At 41.4% G+C, this 21,704-nt stretch overlaps 1 protein-coding gene across 1 annotated transcript in view; it reads right to left on the bottom strand.

Moving 5' to 3' along the window:
* Window positions 1-20,984, bottom strand: part of WWTR1 (WW domain containing transcription regulator 1) — a gene marked incomplete at both ends in the record, with an annotated part of 71,193 nt that extends 50,209 nt beyond the window's left edge. The window contains one exon of the mRNA XM_080623746.1: window positions 20,593-20,984. Coding sequence (XP_080479872.1) covers window positions 20,593-20,984 — 392 coding nt within the window. The remainder of the gene's footprint in view (window positions 1-20,592) is intronic.
* Between the last annotated feature and the right edge of the window lie 720 nt (window positions 20,985-21,704).

The raw sequence follows: 21,704 nt of genomic DNA, 5'->3' as shown, positions 1-21,704 counted from the left end.
ACTGAGTCTTTGCCCAAACAAAACCTTTTCAAAATAAAGAAACAATGTCTGGTAGCTGACAGCTGACCTCAGCTCAGGAAGGGTGACAGTTCTACACTGGGGTTATCTGTACTTAATTTGAGAATTTTAAAATTAGGCCAGAATTTCCAGTAAGATTTAGCCAAACAGATGGAACTGCTGTCAATTCTGACACTGTAGTAATACCCTGATCAAACACAGTCTATTTGAAAGGAAATCTGTCCTTTTAAAATTTAAGTACAAATGTGGACAAACAAGACTTCCCTTAAGCTGAGAATAATGTGTAAAAATATCAGACACTTAACAGTGTAAATGTCACTGATTTACAATGAGGTGCTCTGTTCACTTAGAAGTACAAATGCACACTTTTTTGAAGGATTACTGGTACAAGTATGAGAAGTTGTGTATATTTCAAAAGAATATACTGTGCTGTGCAGCAGGTATTATCTAGCACAGTTTAGATGTAGTCCCTAAGCCTACTAATGCGAATATTTAACCTACACATTAAACCTGGCTAACAAATATCATTTTGGGGTGGGAGGAAAAGAAAGAGGCTTGCTACCCTCAGAAAAGGTGTGACTATTTTGTTTAATATTAGAATGCTATGCCATAGCTACAAAAAATGCTGATACTGATTTTAAAAAATGTTTTAAAGTCAGTGTCATAGTATACTGTAAAATTTCCTAATCAACCATTTCAAATCTGGTATCTAAAATCTGATCTTTAAAATCCAGTAGGAATGGGGTATTTTACACTGTCTTCTTACCTGAAAAAGCTTCCCTGTATTTCAACTTGACTTCTTATTAAATGCAGAATTATTTCATGGAACCATAAAATACCCTGAATTGGAAGGGACCCATAAGGATCAAGTCCAACTCCTGATTCCACAGAGAGCAACCTAAAAGTTAAACCAAGTGTCTGAGAGTCGATCAAATGCTTCTTGAACAGCAGGCTTGGCAACCATGACCACTTCCCTAGGTCGCTTGTTCCAAACATGGTTTGACCACCCTCTCAGTGAAGAACTTTTTCCTAGTATCTAATCTGAACTTCCCCTGACACAGCTTTAACCCATCTCCTTGCATCCTATCACCAGACACCTGGGAAAAGAGACCAGCACCTTCATCTCTGCTTGTTCCACGAAGAAGCTGTAGACAGCCATAAGGTCACATCTTAGTTTCCTCCAAGTTGCACAAACTAGTCCGTCAGTTGCTCCTCACAAGTCTTCTCTACTCCTTTCACCATCTTCACTGCCCTCCTTTACAATTTCACATTGTAAATATTTTTGATAAGACTGTATTTTATTAAGTTCAAAGCCTTAAAACTCTTCATGGTCTTAAAAAAAAAAAATGCAGAGAATTTGTAATAGCCAAATTCAAATCTTGACCAAAAATAAAGTACTAGATGGCCAAAGAAACTGAGAATGCAAATTAAGATATGACACACAAGGAACTCCATCATCATAATGAAGATTTGTTATGTTTTACTAGCATACTGAGTTCAGAGATGAATAGAGCAGTCCTACGGTTAAATTATACCAGGTAAATTTTAAAATATGTTGGCACTTTCATAATTTACAATAATGCAAGTAATCAGATTATTACCTGAGAAGTAAAAGCAGTCATTCCGTATTTTGTTTTCAGTTCAGCTTCTACCAGCCAAAGCAACCCCAGCCTTTTTCTTTGAGTACAACTGAATTGTGACGCAAGATAAACAACAGATATTTGCCCCTAAAGCCACAACTCAACAGAGATTAAGTCAGAGGGCACTGACATTACTGTCTGTGACACAGATAGCTTTCTGTAGTTGTCTTTGTTCTTGCATATAGTGAGGCAAGGGCAAGGAACCAAATGGAGCTCTTTTCCTTGTCTCGTCAACCAGTCTCTGCAGCAGGGGCATGCCAGACCAAGAGGCCACTTCAGTGTCTGGCTGTTTATCAGCTCCTTGTCTCCATTAGTAAAACCAGCAGCAGGAATGAAGACCTAGCATAAGAGCTCTCTGCTCCTACCTGAGACAGAACTGAGTAACAGCTGAGCAAGAGACTGAGTAACCTGAGGGGCAGCCTGTAGACCACTGCCAACTGAACCCCTGAAAAGGACAGGGGAAAAAAATACCTTCTACACTTCACTTTTAAAACCTGCTCTTGCTCCACTCATCTATGGAGTTCAACCGACTGTGCATGCTTATTTTGACTTCCCAGTATCACAGGATCTTCCACTACCAAGGGTTTTATTGTGGTGTTATTTCCATTGAAGTACTTAACACTAATCCCCATTAGTCTGCATCTTATTACACTATCTTATGTATTCATCTGTTGACATAAAGCATGTAAATAAGACCAGACAAACGTTTTATTTATGTAAATAAAACCAGAGAGGAAAGAAACCAGAATTATTGTGTTTTTTGGTTTTGTTTTTTCCTCATGGCCTCTGATTGCTTTCTGCTGCCACAAACTCCTGATCTGGGGCAAGTATGAAGCCATTAATCTTCTCTGGAACTTCCAGACTCTAAAACATGACAGTCAATAAATGATGTGAGGCAAATAACAACTTAGCATTTCCATATGATTACTGCTGCCCCCAGCCTTTTCTGTATGCTCTCTGGAAACACTGCAACAATACCCTAGAATAAAAACCCCATGATATTAAACTTGAAGTATTTTCTTACTGACATCATCAAAAATGGACAGGGTGAACATACAGAGAAAAAACTCAAAAAAGGCTTCTTCAAATTCAGCGTGAAGCGAACATCACATGTAACAACTTCTGCTGGGAACCCCTAGGCTTAGGGGTCTGCAGGTAACCCAGTTACAGGGCTTGGCTTTGACTCAGCTGAAAAATAAACCACTATTTTGTGCTTGTAATTTACAAGACATTTTTGCACCCACAATTAAATGTTACCTTAAATTAGGAATTTTTAGGTATACAGTTGCCTGTAAATTAGGAATTTTTAGGTATACAATTGCCTGTAAATTAGGAATTTTTAGGTATACAGTTGCCTAAAGTGACTATGGCCACTTATCACACAGCCAGATTACAAATTTCTTTTTTATTTTACTAGAGACACATATTTGGAACCTCTAAGCTGCAAGGAAACTACAGATCCACCAGTTGTTTCATAGGCAGTCTCTCCTAATTAGGAGAAGGATTACAGAGATCAGAGAAATTACAAGGCTATCCACAGGACTGGTACAGCTCAGCAAAGAGCACCACAAACTCCAATGAAAAGGTAGTGTTTCTGTCTTCAGAACAAGTTCATAGTGTGCAGTCAGTAAGTAAGGTATGAGAACACAAGAAAGGAGATGAAGTAAAGCACCTGTATGTTTACTAACTGTGAACTTCTCAGACTGTGTAGTGAGTCAACAAGCCAGGGAAATAATATGCAAAAGCATAACTAAAGACAGCTTTAGCTGTCAAAATAAAGGTGTCAAAATACAGGTCACGCAGGGAAACAAAAACTGGACCTAATAAGGCAGCAGGAAGTTTCACAGAAAAAATTAGGTTAATGGGTCTGGTTACCATAAACATTAATGACAAAGTGGGGAAGGGGGGGAAACGGGTTGAGAAGTCATAATTGTTCAGGCACTAAATTGCTTGCAAGCTATACACAAGTTTCAAGTCCCCCTTGACCCTTTTTCATGTAGAACGCATGACTGGTGTCTATTTCTAAAGTGAGTTGCTATCAATCCAGTTCATCAAAAAAAGCTTAAAAGGTCAGCAAGCATCTTCACAGTGTAACCAGCTGAAGATCAGCAAGAGTTTTTCACTACACCTTGTAGCAAGGAAAATTAAACTTCAGTGAGTTCCCCATGGGCATGATTGCAGAACTCATTTACTACTGTATTTCACAGCAGGCAGCTAGCTTGCTAACTCCACAGAGCAGGAAGCACTGCCTAAGGGGATGGGAACTTCTGTATGCCTTGCTGAGGAACATCGGCTTCAAGGACTAGTTCTGGGAGAGGCATTCAACTGCAAAACCCCAGCAAAAAAATGGCATCTTCAGCAGAAAGAAAACACTTTGAATTTCAGTCTGACCATGCAGTTACAACTCTGTGGTCACAGAAATCTTCTAAAGGACACAGTTGTGATAGCAGAGTGTTCTCTCTATATCTTGTTCAATATAGATCCCTTTCTTCTTGGCAACTGTGATGTACATAAGTCAGTACTCTGTTTCATGCATACTAATATGTCTGTTGCCCAGAACCAAACCCACTTCCACAGTCCCACCTGGCACTATCAGAAAGGAGTGAGGGAAGAAAGAGAGGCGCTGGGCCAAACTCCTGCAACAAAAAACCCTTTTCCCACAGCAAGAGCTAGAGAGTATTCGCTAGCAGTTATGGAATAAATGAATTATCCCCTATATTATGTAGCACTGGCTTACTTTTGTCTGTATGGAAATAGAGACCAAATGCTGTATTGCGTCATCATGCAGTGGTGGACTATAGTGGAACACTGATCAGCTAGCTCTCAGTCCTGTTTCAACCACTAGAAACCAATATGATAAAACATGTTAGATCTTTTTTTTTTTTGCATTGGACTAATGGTCCACTATAAAATATATTAAAAGACAATCTTGTCATCAACTTCTTATGCTTATTTAAAATGTTTGCTATTAATCTTCATTACAACTTTTTTTTAATTCCAAGCATATGAATTAAAGACAAAGCTCTATATCAAATAGTGAAAAATGGTACTTCCATTGCCTACTTTGTACATGCAGATTGCATTAAAACACACAGGCATTTTTTTTCATAAAAGCCCTTTTCTGGAATAAAACTCATTAATATCATCTGCCCTTCACAGCAACTCACCAGACTATTAAATAAACCTACACATGGTTTGCATTGTGTATTTCTTTAATATTCATAAAAGCAAAACTTTGCCCTGTAAAAGCCAAATATCTTGGAACTAAACAAAATCAGTAAGTTTTTTATCTTTATTTCAAAATACCTGTATTTAAATGCTTTACATTGATGTGATATTAACAGCATTACAAGTTGAAAACAAATAAATGTTTGCAAAAATGAGAATCTAGTATAAGGGAAGAGCGGTAGGATTTATTTAGATCCAGCAGGTCAAGATGCTTGCATATCGCATCTGGAACTACCCTACCAAAGGAATACTCATTCAAATGACTCAAAGGACTGAGTCATTTGTAAACTGCAATCTCTCAACAGTTAACTTTTTAATTTAAAAAAAAAAAAAAAAAAAAAAAGCTGTGGTTTGTGTAAAATTTCATCTATTGATCGAAATTAAAGACTGGCATAGCTTTGTTTCAGAAGCCCTAATGTAAAACACCAAAAGCAGCCTTTGCAAGTGTTTTTTTTTGTAAAAAGGCTGGACAGTGTCTGAATAGAAAACCTTTCCCTTCTTCCAGCATTTGAAAAGGCAACCTGCAATACTGACATGCACAACAAAGTCAGGACAAATGTCATGTCTGTATCAGGTCAGAAAGAACTTCCAACTCAGATTTCCCAATCTGGTCTTTTCTCTTGCTTTCAAAGCACTTAGTCATAGTCAGAATCTATACCAGCCATAGTGCAGCAGTAGTAGTGAACAGATAACATAGCTCACAAAGGTTCACAGATGGGATGCTGGCAAAATACCTGCTGCTGTATGGAAGCTGATTTGAGGTTTTCATATGTGTAGATGGAGGTTTTTTGTTTTGTTTTTTAATTATTTTTTTTAACAAGCTCATCTTAAATTATTCTTTACATGAAGTTCAGATAATATGAGGAAAACAGTAAAACTGTACTATCCCCTCAGTACCTAACAAAGAGTTACTTTCATTTGCTTCATACCCTTATAAACTAAGTTGTAAATAATAGTATGCATTTCTTTTCAGCCTGTCTTCTTTACAGCTTCCTGTTTTTTTCTAGAAAAATGAATTGGACATTTGTTTCTCCAAGATAAAAGAAGACTACTGAAAATATTGTTCTAGTAGAGGCCATCTTACAGAAAAAGGAAGTGTTCATGAGACAATATCCTCAGCAAAAGGCATGCTTTTAGTAAAGCAAACCTGACAGTAGCCCAAACCTATTCAAACAAATGCAAACAGATGTCTGTATCTACAGGAAAAGTAGCACATAATGGAACCTGGCAGTGCTGCTGTGTCTTAACTGCATCCTCACTTGTTTTATATGCAAGCTTATGCTTCTCTTACTTTTTAATGTACAACATGCCATTTTAAGCAAGATCTGTAAAAGCTGCTAAAAAGTGCATGTCAAAACATCACGATTTAATCAATTTTTTTAGCAGTATTTGTCTATAAATATACTGCACCAAATATTGGAATCAACTGCAATGCCCAAGTCTTAGCAATTATTTGACAAGAAAATCAACAGTCTCTATATGATAATCAAGTGGGTCTCTTAAATCTGAGGCAGTTTCTAAAAAGCAGACTGTGAGACTTGAACCAGATTATCTCTTTGAGCTAGCACAACCTCAGATCACACAAGAGTTGCTTTCTGGAACATACAGCACCTGAAAACACTTCTGGTGCCACAGACTGTTCATACATTTACACACTGCAATGCAAAACAGTGACCTGCCACAGCAGCATGAACTTTATCCAAATGGAACATCATGGCAAGCCTGTTTCCGTCAAATAATTCACAGGAGATGGTAGATCTAGCTGTTGACATAATTAAACAGAATTTAAGGAATCAAAGTTAGATCATCCCTCTGTCCTCAGAGCAGTCTACTACAGGGAGGAAAGAAAAGCATCCACCAGGCACTGAAGGAAGTGCTAGGACAAGAAGAAAATAATATGAATCATTCAGTCACTGCAGGCAACTGCTTAAAATTATGTTTCTCCATAGATTTGAGTATCTATGGTAGGGCAAGTATTGGCATGGTTAATACCAAGAGATGACCCTATAAAATTCAAATTTTGAGGCAAGAACTATTATAGCATGCAGAACAGAATTATTTTTTCCTCATTACAAGACAGAATCCAGGAAAAAAACCCCTACATTCAAGTAATTGTTGAAAAGGAGTTATCTAACAATATGCTGTGGCTGGGTGAGACAAACAGAAGCATCAGCGAACAAAGCAGTTTATTCATCATTCAGCAGGGTTATTTTAATTAACATCAAAAGCCAAACACATCTGGTGAGAGTCCTAACTAAAAGGTCTTCAAGCTGGGACAGCTACTCAACACATCAGTAAACAGATTCCCCCACTTCAGCTGTTTGCAAGAAAAAAATAATCATTACTTTCGGTACTAAAAGTAAAAATCCCAAATGAATAAACCTTGAAAAGTAAACTTTTGCCTCATCTTGGTTAAATGTTAAGCATTTAAAACAAACTTTTACCTACAGAAGTTATGGAGAGTTTGACATCGCTCAGATCAGTAATGACAATCTAAACTTAGAAGGCCATCTAGTGATGTGGGTGGCATTTCCCATACTAGAGCATATCAGCCCTTTGTTAGGGAACTAACTAGAAGAACCAACTAGGGAACCAAGGTTAAAGAGGGAATACGAATTCTCTAGGGGCATTCCTGACTTTTGTGTCCTCTTCCTTGTACTTGGACAGGGGATCAAAATGGAATCACAATCACTGGCTACCAACTAAGAGGTGAACTGCTTTGTTTAGAGCACAAAAGAGAACTCTGAGACCAAAATCCCACAACTGAGTCACTAGGGTTATCCACACTTATTCAAGACCTGCTTGTTTGGAAGCATGGGTCATGGGGTCCGTCCTCAGTAAGGACGCAAGAGAAGAACAAACCCATAGATTCTAAATTTAAAGTTCTAGGACTCCCTTTTCTCTCTGGGAATACAAGACACGGAATTCTTTCAATGGAAAAACATATTCTCACTGATTCTCACTGTCCAAGCTCAAACTGCAAGATACCAAAAGAGTCCTGACACTCACCCCACTGTCACCAGCAGCTCAAGCACCTGAGCAGTAATGCACACCCTGCCACTGCACGACCCCTACGTACCAAATGCGCGCAGTCAGACTGCCTGATCTGCCAGTCCTTTGTCATGGTGGGACCCCAGAGAGAGAAACAGGTCTCAGAATGTTAACACAGCAGTCAGAAGCATCTCTCCAACATGACTGCTCACTGAACAGAGCACAATTGGATGTTGTGGTCTCCAGCTACTGCTTCGCCCTGCAGCCACCCCAATCACAGATAAACTCTGAGAGGTAACCAACCAAGTGTTTCAAATCTAAAGTTTCACACCTTTGTGAAGCAAGGAGGTCTGGGTCCTCTGCTTCTGGATTCCATTTTGAAAACACTTTATTAAGTAATTCCTATTCACAAGATTAATCTATCAGAAGTTAGGGAGGCTGTCAACCCAGGAAGCTGGGAAATAGTAACAACAAAAAACAACAAAAAAAAGAGGAAGAGGACAATTAAAAACAAGGGGCTTCGTCCTAAAGCTGTTGTCCCCACCCAGAACTGCTTTGCTGTCCTGCAGGAGGCTAAGAAGGAAGGGCACCTGCACCAGAAACAACCGGCAGTTGCACCGGTAAAGAAGAGCACTACTGGTGCTGCCAGGAAAAAGAGACAGGTCATAATGGTAGGGGACTCTACTTTGAAAGGGACAGAGGCACTCATCTGTCGGCCTGACCTGGTCTCGAGGGAGGTGTGTTGCCTACCTGGGGCACGGATCAGGGATGTTGCAGAGAGGATGCCTGCCCTAGTGAGACCCACGGACTATTACCCACTTCTGGTGATCCATGTGAGTGCTAGCGATGTTGATAGAAGTAGCTTGGAGAACATAAAGAAGGACTACAGAGCCTGGGAGAGGTGGTTAGGGGCTCTGGAGCTCAGGCTGTCTTTTCATCAATTCTCCAGGATACAGGGGAGGACCTTAAAAAAGCTCGGAGGATTGGCCAAGTTAATAAATGGTTAAAAGGATGGTGCCATAGTCAGGGGTTTGGGTGTTCTGAATACGGAACCCAAGTTAGTAGGCCAGGTCTACTGGGGGCTAGTAGAGCTGAGCTGACAAAGAAGAGGAAGAGTGGTTTTGGTCGGAGGCTTGCCAGGCTGGTCACGGTTTCTTTAAACTAGATGTGTTGGGGGAGGGGGGCATTGTTCCATCCCAACACACCCAGTCAGTTGCCAGCACCTACAATAAATGCTCGGAGCGATGCAGAGATATTCCAGCCGCTCCAGCCAATGAGCCAGCTTCATTTGGAGCTCGGCTCAGATGCCTCTATACAAACGCCCGTAGGATGGGAAACAAACAAGAGGAATTAGAGATGTGTGCACGACTACGGGAGTATGATATAGTAGGCATCACAGAAACATGGTGGGATGGCTCCTACGACTGGAGTGTTGGAATGGAAGGTTACAGGCTCTTTAGAAAAGACAGGCCTGGCAGGCGGGGAGGGGGAGTTGCTATTTATGTTAGGGATAGGCTGGAGAGTGTGGAACTCTGTCTGGGGACGGGTGAGCAGTCGACAGAGAGTTTGTGGGTCAAGGTTAAAGGGAGAGCAGCGATGGGGGACATTACTGTGGGGATCTGTTACAGACCGCCTGGTCAAGAGGAATCTGTGGATGAAGTGCTCTATAGGCAGATAGGAACAGCCTCACGCTCACAGGCCCTTGTTCTCATGGGAGACTTCAACCACCCTGACATCTGTTGGAGTGCAGGTACGGCCCGGCACAAGCAATCCAGGAGGTTCCTCGATTGTATGGAAGACAACTTCCTTCTGCAAGTAATAGAGGAGCCGACAAGGAGAGGTGCCATGCTTGACCTTGTGCTCACCAACAGGGAAGGGCTGGTTGGAAATGTGACGCTCCAGGGCAGCCTTGGTTGCAGTGACCATGAGATGGTCGAATTTGAGATCCTCAGGACAGTGAGAAGAGCGTGCAGCAAGCTCACTGCCCTGGACTTCAAGAGAGCAGACTTTGGCCTCTTCAGGAACCTGCTTAGTAAGGTTCCATGGGATACAGCCCTAGAGGGCAGGGGGGCCCAAGACTCTTGGTTGTTATTCAAGGATCACCTGCTCCAAGCTCAGGAGTGTTGCATCCCAACTAGAAGGAAGTGCAGCAAGAGGGCCAGGAGACCTCCTTGGATGGATAAGGAGCTGCTCAGGAAAATTCAAAGGAAAAAAGAGGCTTATAGAAGGTGGAAGCAGGGACAGGCGGCCTGGGAAGAATACAGGAATGCTGTCTGGGAAGCTAGGGACCAGGTGAGGAAGGCTAAGGCCCAGTTAGAATTGAACTTGGCTAGGGATGTTAAGGACAATAGGAAGGGATTCTATAGGTATGTAGCGAGTAAAAGACAGACTAGGGACAACGCAGGCCCCCTCCGGAAGATAGCGGGAGAACTGGCTACCCAGGATTTGGAGAAGGCTGAGGTTCTTAATGACTTCTTTGCCTCAGTCTTCACTGGCAAAGTCTCTGACCGCACCACCCAAGTCTTGGAAGGCGAACGCAGGGACTGTGAGAATGAAGACCCTTGTGTGCAGTTCTGGTGTCCTCAACATAAAAAGGACATGAAACTGTTGGAACAAGTCCAGAGGAGGGCCCCAAGGATGATCAGGGGGCTGGAGCACCTCCCGTATGGAGATAGGCTGAGAAAGTTGGGGCTGTTCAGCCTGGAGAAGAGAAGGCTGCGTGGAGACCTCATAGCAGCCTTCCAGTATCTGAAGGGGGCCTACAAGGATGCTGGGGAGGGACTATTCATCAGGGACTGTAGTGACAGGACAAGGGGTAACGGGTTCAAACTTAAACAGGGGAAGTTTAGATTGGACATAAGGAAGAAATTCTTTACTGAGAGGGTGGTGAGGCACTGGAATGGGTTGCCCAGGGAGGTTGTGAATTCTCCACCCCTGGCGGTGTTCAAGGCCAGGTTGGATGAGGCCTTGGGTGACATGGTTTAGTGTGGGGTGTCCCTGCCCATGGCAGGGGGGTTGGAACTAGATGATCTTAAGGTCCTTTCCAACCGTAACTATTCTATGATTCTAAGTATAGACCTGTGAGATCAAACTTTTAATTTGCAATAAAGAAAAGCAGTGTAACAATCACCTACTTCGCAAAGCATCTTTTCCAAGAGAGATGTTTCACTGTAGCAGTAAATTATCTAACTACATGTTTCTGCAACACTTCTTAGATTGTAGAGGTGATAAAGAAACTTTTAAAACCTAACAAAACAGCTTCTGCCTTTCCATTACATCAACTTGGTTTTCCTGCTGACTTATAACATAAACAGTCACAGAAAAACAAGTCCAACAGCACATTTAAAACAAGAAAGCCTTCTGAAAGTGCCTTAAAAAAAAAATAGTAAATTAAAAACAAGTCCCCAAACATTGAATTCAAAGCTAAACTTCGTCTAATTATGTGTGGCTGAGTGTGACACTGAAAAAAAAAAAACCACCAGCCTGTCAGGCTCGCCAGAGAACCTTATTTTCCTTTCCAAATGTATATTTAAAGCAAGACAACAAGAACAATTAACAGTGTTCCCAAAGGTAGATAAAAGTATGGAATTCTGGCTGGGTGACCTTCAGCTACGGCTGCACTACAGCTGATCACATCCATAATCTTTGTACCAACAATTGCCTTCAGAGGCCTTTACAAGGCTGTCAGAATTACTTTGAAACTGAGCTTTTTATATTCTTAATCTGTTTGTAGGGCACTTAGAACAAATCATATTGAAAAATTAATTTAAAGAAATGTAAATAAAACATAATGCATAATCAAGTCATACAAAATCAGTAGCTGCAGAAAGTTTCATGAGATTTGTTTGGTTTTTTATTGCAATTGTGCCCCTCCTTTTTCTCTTTTGACTGATTTTGCTTGATGACTGATTCAACATTTTTCTGCTTTCAAGTTTGGCAGAATTTGAAAAGGATGCTTTCTTAATCCTGGGAATGTAACAAATCTCAAACCATGATTTCTCCTAGCTTTGACAAAGTATCTTTTACAACATACCTACCTTTACTGCCTTCTCAGTGCTGAATCTCAGCAACACCTTAATGTCTCTTAATTATCAACCATTTAATGTTCCACTTTAAGTTGTAAATAGTCTCACTAAAAATCTCTTTTACTCTAGTTATTCAATTTTACGTGGTCCATGCTCTTGCAGTGGCATAATTTCATTGATTCTCCACTGCCATAAAGTCCTTCGGTAGCAGATAAAAATCAAAATGCCAAATGTAAAACACAAATAAAAAGTGGAACCCGCTGCCACCTCTAATAAAAATGAGGTTTGCCTAAGATTACAATTTACTAATCGGGTGATGTCGGGGCTGAGAGACAGTGATGGTAACATCTGTGAAAAGATCATCCCACAACTGGAAAAGTCTTCATTACAGGAATGGTTGACAGAAAATTATATAATTTCTATCCTCTGCAGTATGAGGGATATAAGTATCACTGCCATCACCACACCCCTCCTGCCAAAAAGACTGTGATGTTAGAGGAGTTGTAGACTGCACATGCACACATTTTCTCCACAATTTTCACATTAACATCACATCACATCCTCATTTTTGACATGTGCCTATGCAATTAAGCTACATACATTTGCAAAAAATACATTTTCCTCAAGGCAAAAGCACTGAAATTTCTGTTTAAATATAAACAGTAGAATAAGTAAAATGACAAACATGATTACAAAAATGTAGTGTCAAAACCAAATGTGACATAAAAAAAACCTTTTGTGAAGAACTCCCACATTAAATTCTGCTCTTATAAGCTCAGAAATGTTGACCTTTTACTACATTCCACACAAAGCTGTACAGTGATGACCCCACAGAGCAGACTGTACTCATGTACTGATGCAAAGCCTGATTTGTTCCAGTCCCTAGATATCTAATGCAGGTGACTGATGGCACTAACAAGAGGATTCTTGCCAATGTAACTTCCTGGGTGGCTCTAAAAGCAACCATAGAGAATGCATGTTAAAATTAGAAAAGCTCCTTACATCCATACTGTCCAATTAAGCAGACAATCCAGACCCTCTCTCAAGTGGTAATTACTTTTATTCCTGAAGCTTTTGAAAATACCATATTTTGAGAAGATTCTGAAAATAACATTCGCATTTCCACCTTCATGCATACAAGACTGCTTAGGCAAACAAATGAAACAAACCAGTTTGGTTTTGTTCTTTTTCCTCCTTTGTTTAATAAAAACAGACTCCAAATCCACATCTCCAAAATGATTAATCAGTTAAGAGACCTCTGAAAATAGGTTTCAAAATCTAATAAACTCCAGCTGGGCAAGGTGCCTTCTTACATCTGTGCAGTCTGCTCCTATGAAAAATTCCATGCTACCTCCAAAGGTGTTTTGGGTGTTGCTGTAGTCTGTACAAACTATAGTCAGCTTTTGTAAAAAAACCCACAGGAGAAGTGTATTAAAGAGCAATCTGCAGTCCTCTCCAGGGATTTTAAACTCCTGCAGCTGGTAGAATGGTCAAGAATCACCAATGACTCCACTAGGATGCTCTAGTGGTTAAAGTCTGAGCCACCCTATGGAAATACAAGCTTTGTGGCCATTGAAAATGGCAACACTGCAAAAGGATGGAAGCTCACATTTCCATGGTGTAAAAGTTTAGTGCTTGTTCCTGTACACAGCTTCAATACACTGAAGTTTTCCATGGAAAAGAACAGACATTGATCAGTTCTTACTGCATATGTCCTGCACTATCAACATCACTATGGAAACTTCTGAGTTTCATGCTAGTGCCTCAATCTTTAACATGCTATTTCACATGAGCTACCAGAAAGTGGGAAAACGCATCTGTCTAGTTTCACATACCACAAATGAAGGCACAGAGAGATTATGTGATTTCCTAAGTGTCACCCTTTGCAGTACAACAGGAACTGCACTGCTGTTTCCTTCAACCTAGGTCAGCTTCCCAATCTCCCATGCTTCCTTCTTCTCTGATGCTCCTGTATTTAGGTGCTGCACAATGAAGGTGAAGCCTAAGAAAACACATCAATCAAGAAGTTCTGATAACTTCTTTAAAAAAACCCAAAACACACAGAATGTAAGGCTCACAGCTCAAAACCAATTTTTTATTTTGGAAACACAATACAGTTTAATGCAACCTTTAAGAATTTCTTGATAGAAGGCTGTTACTTCATTTTGCGATGCTTACATCATCACTCACTAATCAGTCATTGAAAAAAAGGAACGCAGAACACTTAAAAACACCAACAGAAGAGAGACTACGAAAACTGATCACAGGTAGAAAAAAAAGGATTACTTGTGCTACAGGAAAAATCTCAAGTGTACCATGGAAATGTCCTTTTATTCACAAACCTGAAAGACTGTCAGAATATTGAACACAAAAAGGATTAGGGACTGACTGATACCAAATGAACAAAAAGGAGCATTCTGATCAAGAAAATAGCAAGGGCCAGCAGATGTTACATAGGGTATGGGCAGACAAATGAGTTACTGCAGGAAAAGATGTGTCTGTACTCGCAGTTCCACCACTGCTGTGCTTACACTGTAACTACCTATCTGCATGCCATCAGCCATGAGAAAGTGCAAGACAGTGAACTCTTTTTTCACATCTCCCCTTATATTGTAGTGATTCATGGAATGCTCTAAGAAATTATTTCGGTTCAAACATTATACATTCTGTTCAGTTCTCTAAGCAAGCCTTTATCTGACTTCAGTCACATCTGCCTTAAAAAGTCATAGGTAGGGAAGACAGCAGAACTGTGCAATGTTCTCAAGTTTTACATTCCTGAAGAATTCATACAACAGCCACAGACATCAGCATTCACACTAGGTCTGGACTTAGACTTAATCAATGTAAAAAAAAAGCAATTAAATAATCCAACCTCAAACAAACCCTTCACCTCCAGCCCACACCACACCCACCCATCTCTCTAAAATGAAGGGAGTGAATGCCACAAGTCTGTATGTTGAAATTCAGCCCACATGACATTTCCTTTGGATTTAATTGCTTCCATACAATTTGTATCTGCTAGTCACGCTAGGCCCCAGAGCACTAAATATGCTGTTACAAAGAGGCTCTTGTCCTGTAATAACCTCCTTAATCAAAGAGACAGAATTATGGGTAAAACAATTTTCAACTTCACCCAAAGCATCCAAACAGAAAGCAAATCAAAGCCAAACCACCAACTCTTCCAACAGGATGTGAAGGAGTGAACAGTAAGAAGTTGGAAAGGACTTTGCAGATTCAAAGTTGTGTTTCACTGGCTTGGGTAGTAGACAGCTCTGTGCACTGTCATTTACCATTTACAGAATAAAGATGGGCTGTAAAACTTTTAAATGTTTACCATCTCTTAAATGTTGACTACAGCATCTCACAAAACCTGCAAAAATAAACCTACTCTTTATTTTTCTTTGAGAAACTGAAACCATTAGCAAAGACTATACTCTTTCATATAGTTCCAGTAAAACCATTTGGTTTTCATGGAAGCTTTCTTAATTAATACCTGTATCTACTGTATATTCAGCTTTCTAAAAATATACTAATCAATATTATTTTCTAATGAGTAATGCATAAAGCAATTTTATTTTCAGCTCGTATCATGAGATGGATGCATGTCAGTTGTCATCCATTAATGCACAAATACTCCTGAACTTTGGGTTTAACACTAACACTACAGTATTAATTCCAGATAAATTTCATTAAACCAATGCAATTCTGCATGCACATTATTAATTTATTAGCTTATACATATACATCAGTCCAATATAGCAAACTTTACATCAACACAATAGTGTGTATAGCAGGGTTGTCATTAATTTCCCTATATCATTTAGAAGTGCATGCACCTAAATTCAGCGCAGCTTTTGTTTGGAGACCATCTTTTACAGTAAGTTTCTTAAATGCTTCCTCAAAGGAAACTCTTCTTGGTAACACTTCTAGACTCAGTGGAGCCTTCCTTAAAGCTTTCTTCTCTGACACTTTACAGCTAAATCAAAAATGTAGCATGCATCCTAACTCAGAAAACCTGACAAAAGAGAGAATTAGATCACATCTGTAAATCAAATCCTTGAATGTTACTGCAGATCTGCTTTTGTTCTCAGATTTTATTAAGCACTACATTTAAAGCACCACATTATCCACCTAATTTAATTAAGCATCACAGGTGACATGATTTTAGATTCCGAGAAAATAGTCTATTGATCATGAAACAACACTATCGTGGACAAGAAAATTAGTAACTTTTAGTTTTCATCAGAAAGTGTCGCTGTTTCTACTACCAAATACAGAGGGGAAAAAAAGTAGCTCACAGATAGCTTGGTAGTTTTTTTAAGCTTTTAAGGGGGACTCTAACATCAACATAGAAATTAGCTTACTTTTTCTTTTCAAAGGAAGTGGCTTAACAAATTTGTATCAAATGAAGTTATTTGCCTATTCAGGTCAAAAATTATTCCAGTGAATCAGTCCGATTTTAATCTATTCCAAGTATTTTTAACTGTTAATGGGAAGAAAAACTTCAATTTCCACAAAGTTAAACACATTAATAACTTTTTTCACCTCACTGTAAACTATAAGCTTAAGCCGGGCAGATCCTACTGCTAAGACTTGAAGCAGACTTCATTAAATTGCCCATTTATGGCCATTATCAATGAACACGATCCATCACTCTAGCTGCAGACCTGTAAAGTCAGTCTACACTACAGTAACTTAAAACATCATGTTTTGCTCTTTTCATCAGCTATCTTCGGTCAACATCTGAAATAGTTCCCTACTAGGCAATAAAACATGGCCTAGCTCTGAATAGGACCATCCAAAGACCCTAGAAATAATTTTTAACTTATCACTGGATTTCTGCTATAAGGCCATTGTCAGTGTAAGTAAATCTGCATCTGTTTACACACTCATGTGCCTTTAACAACAAATGCATCTACCTCTAAAAAACCTATATTAATCCAAAACAGAATTTTAAGCTCATGAACCAAAATGCAGTCCACTAACAAATTAAAAATTTCTGACCTTCTGATTTTTAAAAATCAGTGTATTTAGTTACAAAGCTCTCTCCATAAATTACTAGGCCACTTGGCATTATATTTTAGAATGTCAGCATGCAAGCCCCACCTTACAGCACACGCATTACATCCATGAGCAACTGTGGTAATAACTGCTGAACAATACTGTAAAGGTGTCATACATGGTTAACTTTTTCTACATTTTTATCAGAACTTAACAGAGTAACTGCCTTATGCATTGTCCATCTCCTCCCCGATTTCTATTTGGGTAACTAACATTCCTGAGGTAGAAAAGTATCTCGATTATGAATACTGTGCAGCACCATGCACAACATCAATATAAAATAATAATAATAATAATCTCTACAGAATTAACAGAAAAAGCTTTCAGGGAAAGGCTGCATTTGGAAATCATTTCAGCACTTGAACTATCTTCATATTGTTTGTTTTGTCATTGTCAGTAAAAAAGTATTTTCATGATATTTACATTACTTTTTATGTTGTCCTGCTGAACACGGTCAGTAATATAAAATTGATCATGTGTTAAATCAAGCTTCTCCATCAACAGAAACCAGTAGAAAAAAACTGGAACATGTTGAGCAAATCAACTATTGAAAGTAATTAGCTTTCTTTCCCACTGAGCAAGATTTACTGCAAATATGTCCTGGTATGACAAATGTTCACTGTAACATTTAAAAAACCGCAGTGTGACAAAGGTAACAGCACCAACAGTTTCACAAATCTCCCCAGTGCAAATGCTGCCCTACTCTCTATATTCTGTTCACCATCTGGAATGAAATCAGAGTCTGACCAAGAAGCACTGTACACACATTGCAAAAACATTAAAACCTTAGTCTTCATTTGAAATATGAGTCTGTACCACATGAAAACAAAATCAGTGGAAAATAATACTTGAAAAATTCTTTCTACAGAATATGTGTACACAGCTCAGCATGTGGATCAACAGGCAAGTGATATTCCCACTTATCGACACAAGAGTTATGCAAGGGAGTTTGACTGTCTTTCCAGAAACCATTTTTATCAGAAATACATCACACTTACATTTTTTTCCACACATGCACACACACAAAAATGCTTTAGATAACATTGCTGTAAGTGTGTGTGTTCATTAGTCTGTTTTCCACCCCCCACTTCTGCGGTTTGGTATTTAATTACAGGGTGGAGTGGTCCCCAGGCTACTTATGTTTCTTCCAGTCACAGCCAGAAAATTTCTGCAGGAGCTGACATGCAGGAGTACGACTGCTTCAAGTTATAGCTGGTTCCCTGTCAGTAAGGTTAGCTCACTCTTCACTGAAACTCCCAGCACTGCTTTTGTCTAATAATTCTTCAAAGTATATTTAAATAGAATAAACTGCATTCTGAACTTCAACAGGACCTAATTTAGCTATTTACTCTTAATTTGCTTTCTGATTTTCTTTTGCTAATGACTATAAACAAATCTTTATGGACAATTAACCTGGAAAGAAATGGCAAATTTTCTTTTCCCTTGAATATAGGAAAATGTAACCTTGAATGCCTGGTTTGATCAGCTGGGATTTTCAAGCACATCATCTGACTTGAAAACTATGTGCAATAATACATAGGGTTAAATGCTGCTTCCCATAAACACTCTTAAATTTCTGCAGAAAATTCTAGTTTCACCTGAAAAATATTAGACCACTCATAAAATATTATAGTTCATATATGATCGTTTTATGGTTAAGTATTACTCCCCAAAGTACTGGAGTATAAAGAAATACCTTATTCAAATTAATTTTTATAGAAATGAGAAAAGTTCTGTTGGATAAATAAAACTGGGCAAACAAAGACAAACTTAAGTAACAAATTACATACACAATTAAACTTTTATATTAAAACAGGATTATGAGAATCAGACTACTACTGTTGACAGGATTTGGAAAAAAATTAAAGACACTTTGGGGTTTTACCCATCATTTTTCTTTAAAAAGAACTTGCATTTTCAGCCTAAGCAACAAGAATCCATCAACTTGGAAAACTCTGTCTCTTTATCAGACGTGTGTGACAGGAAAGTGAAACCACATGAGCTCATTTTGACTATTAGTCAAGAAAAAAAGAACAGACGTTATGTAGTTTTTAGCCAGAGGTATCTGAAAACACCTGCTGGCCAAGCCCTAGCAAGAATTTATATGAAATATTTATTTATAAACAATCTTTTACAGTGCTCCTGTCAGTCAGCCACTTCTCTGTCCTGTTCTACTGAGAAAAATACATGTAAAGTGCAGAGCAACATGATCCTCTCATTCAGGTGATAAACCTGATGATAAACCTTTTTTAATAAAAAACTTCCACGTTTGGACGCTGGCACACGTTCACTCAATATTATAGATCACATACAGCAACATACAGAATGGCAGAAAGAAAGGAAAGAGTTTTGTGCTTTGCTAGTAGCTCAGAGTGTGACAAGAGATAAAAAATCTAAACTCTGTGCAGAGTAATTCGAAGACTGGGGTCTTGAGTAATCCTTCAGAAATTCCAAAGCCACAAGGCAAAGAAATCATTATAAAATCATGCAGTTTATGCATGTATTAATTTCTGTACACAGTAAACATCCTTTTTCTTTCCCCTCCTGCCTTGTCTATATGCTATTTATTATGGCTGAACACAGAATTGAATATGAACTCAAGATAATATTCTTCTTACTAAGGGCTGTAGTAAATGAGCGAATGATCTCCTGTAGCCTTGGCAGTTTAACTCCCTCAGTATCCTTGGGTACATGCCTCATCAGCAAGCATTTTATTTCATTAGCAAACATTTTGTCACTATGTATTTACCTGGTTAATAGAGTGCCATTTAATTTGCAATGAATCCGGAGCAGAGATACAGAATCTACTGAAACAAGGCACTGTGACCTGACCACATTTTCCAATTATTACATATTTTCAGGCCTATTAAACTGCTTCAAATCAAATGCCAAATGTCATAAATAACACAGTAGCCAAAATTTCTGGCCAGAAGGGATAGGCAGTTATGTTACACTTCTCAAAATCTGTCACTAAAATAAGGAAGCCTCCTCCCGTGTCCCTAAAGATATGGATGCTATAAATACACATACACACCATTTGTGCTGCAGCCGTGCATTCCGTTTGTGAAAAGCCACCCACGACCCTAGCACAACGGGTTCGTAGTTAGAACCGGGCTGGAGACCCGGGAGCCCGGGTTACGCGGTCCCTCCCACCGAGCGCGCTTCACCTCCAACGGGTCACCGACACACGGTGCCCTGGTCCCACTTCCTGGAAAACTCCAGGGAACAACTGCTATTAAACTTACTTTTAAAAAACTTTAATAACAGTTTTTATTAATGAATCTGGGACGCCTGGCCAAACAGGGAAGCGGTGCGGAGCCGACAGTTCACACGCGCCTGCAACTACCCTCCCGCTGCCCGCGCCTCGCTTCACCCCGCTCTCTCCTCTTCCCACTGCTGCACTGGGAAGAAATTTCCTCCCCCTCCAGATTCCGCATCTACCTCATACTTGGAAACCTCCGGCGCCCTCGCCTCACGCTGAACCTCGCGCCAGGCCAGCACAGCAACACCCTCTACCCCCGGAACTAGCCCCGGCTGGCCGGCGTGAAACTTGACCGACCACTCTCCCTCCCTCCCTCAGCGCGGACCAAGCCACGGCAACCGGCCTCCGTCCCGGGACCCCTACTCACTTGAGGAAATACCGCTGTCCCGTGTGCGTGAGCGCCATCTCCCAGCCGGGCGGCAGCGGCAGCTCGTCTGTCACGTCGTAGGAGCGCTGGCGGAGGTGCGCGTGCTGCTGCGCCGCGCCCGAGCCCAGGAGCGAGGCGGGCGAGGAGTGGGAGCGGACGTGCTGCACGGCGCCGGGCCGCAGCGGGGGCGCGCCCGAGTCCGTGCTCGACTGCCGCGAGTGCGAGCCCGAGTCGGGCTCCTTGAAGAAGGACTCGGGCAGTATTTTCTTCCTCCAGGAGCTGGGCGTGGGGTTCATCACCGCGTTGAAAAGCGCCTCCAACTCCGTGTCCAGGTCCTGCGTGACGTGGATCACCTGCTGCCCTGGCGGCGGAGCCACAGGAACGGGGTTCATTTTCCACCCGTCGGGCGCCGGCGGCTCTGGAGCAGGCTGTCGCCGGAGCCGGCCCCGCTGCAGGCCACCGCCGAGGACGTGCCCTTCGGAGCCAGGCGGGCGGCTCTTCAGGAGTGGCGCCGCTCTGCCGGGCCGGACGATGAGTGCCTCTGCGTCCCCGCCAGCAGCGTTGGTGTCCCCGGCGGGCGGGTCAGCCCGCGGGCCGGGCCGGGCCGCGCCGGGCAGCGGTGGGACGAAAGCAGCGCCGGCTCCTCCCGCCCGCCTCTCAGCACTCAGCCCAGCCCCCGCCCCACCCAGCCCGCAGTTATGCAACTGTCGGGAAAGTTTGGGCGCTCGGAGCCGGTGAGGGACGGGGGTGGTCTCGCCGAGCAACAGAGAGACCCTTGGGACGCCGGGGCTACGGGCTGGGCCGGGACCGCTGGGCTGTCCCTCAGAGCCCGCCGAGGCCTGTGTTCGCACCCCCTTCGCCCCACCGGTCTCGCCGCCGCATCTCCGTCCCGCACGAAGTTAGCAGGACCAGGAAGGCGCTGCTAGGGCCACCGGGCGGGGCGTTCCGGGTGAACGCGGCTGCCGCGGACCCGCTCGGCGCCGCCGGAGTCCTGCTCTGTGCCTGCGGAGCCGGGTGGTCCGTTGCCGGGAGCAGCTGCATGGCCCAGCCATTGCCGGGGATCGCCGCAGGCGGAGCAGCTGCCCCTTCCTGTCAGGCAGTGTAGTTACATG

Source organism: Psittacula echo (genome assembly GCF_963264785.1).
Source record: "Psittacula echo genome assembly, chromosome: 7".
In the NCBI taxonomy this organism is placed as follows: Eukaryota; Metazoa; Chordata; class Aves; order Psittaciformes; family Psittacidae; genus Psittacula; species Psittacula echo.
The sequence above is the reverse complement of the archived record's forward strand: the minus strand, read 5'-3'. Positions and strand labels throughout refer to the sequence as shown.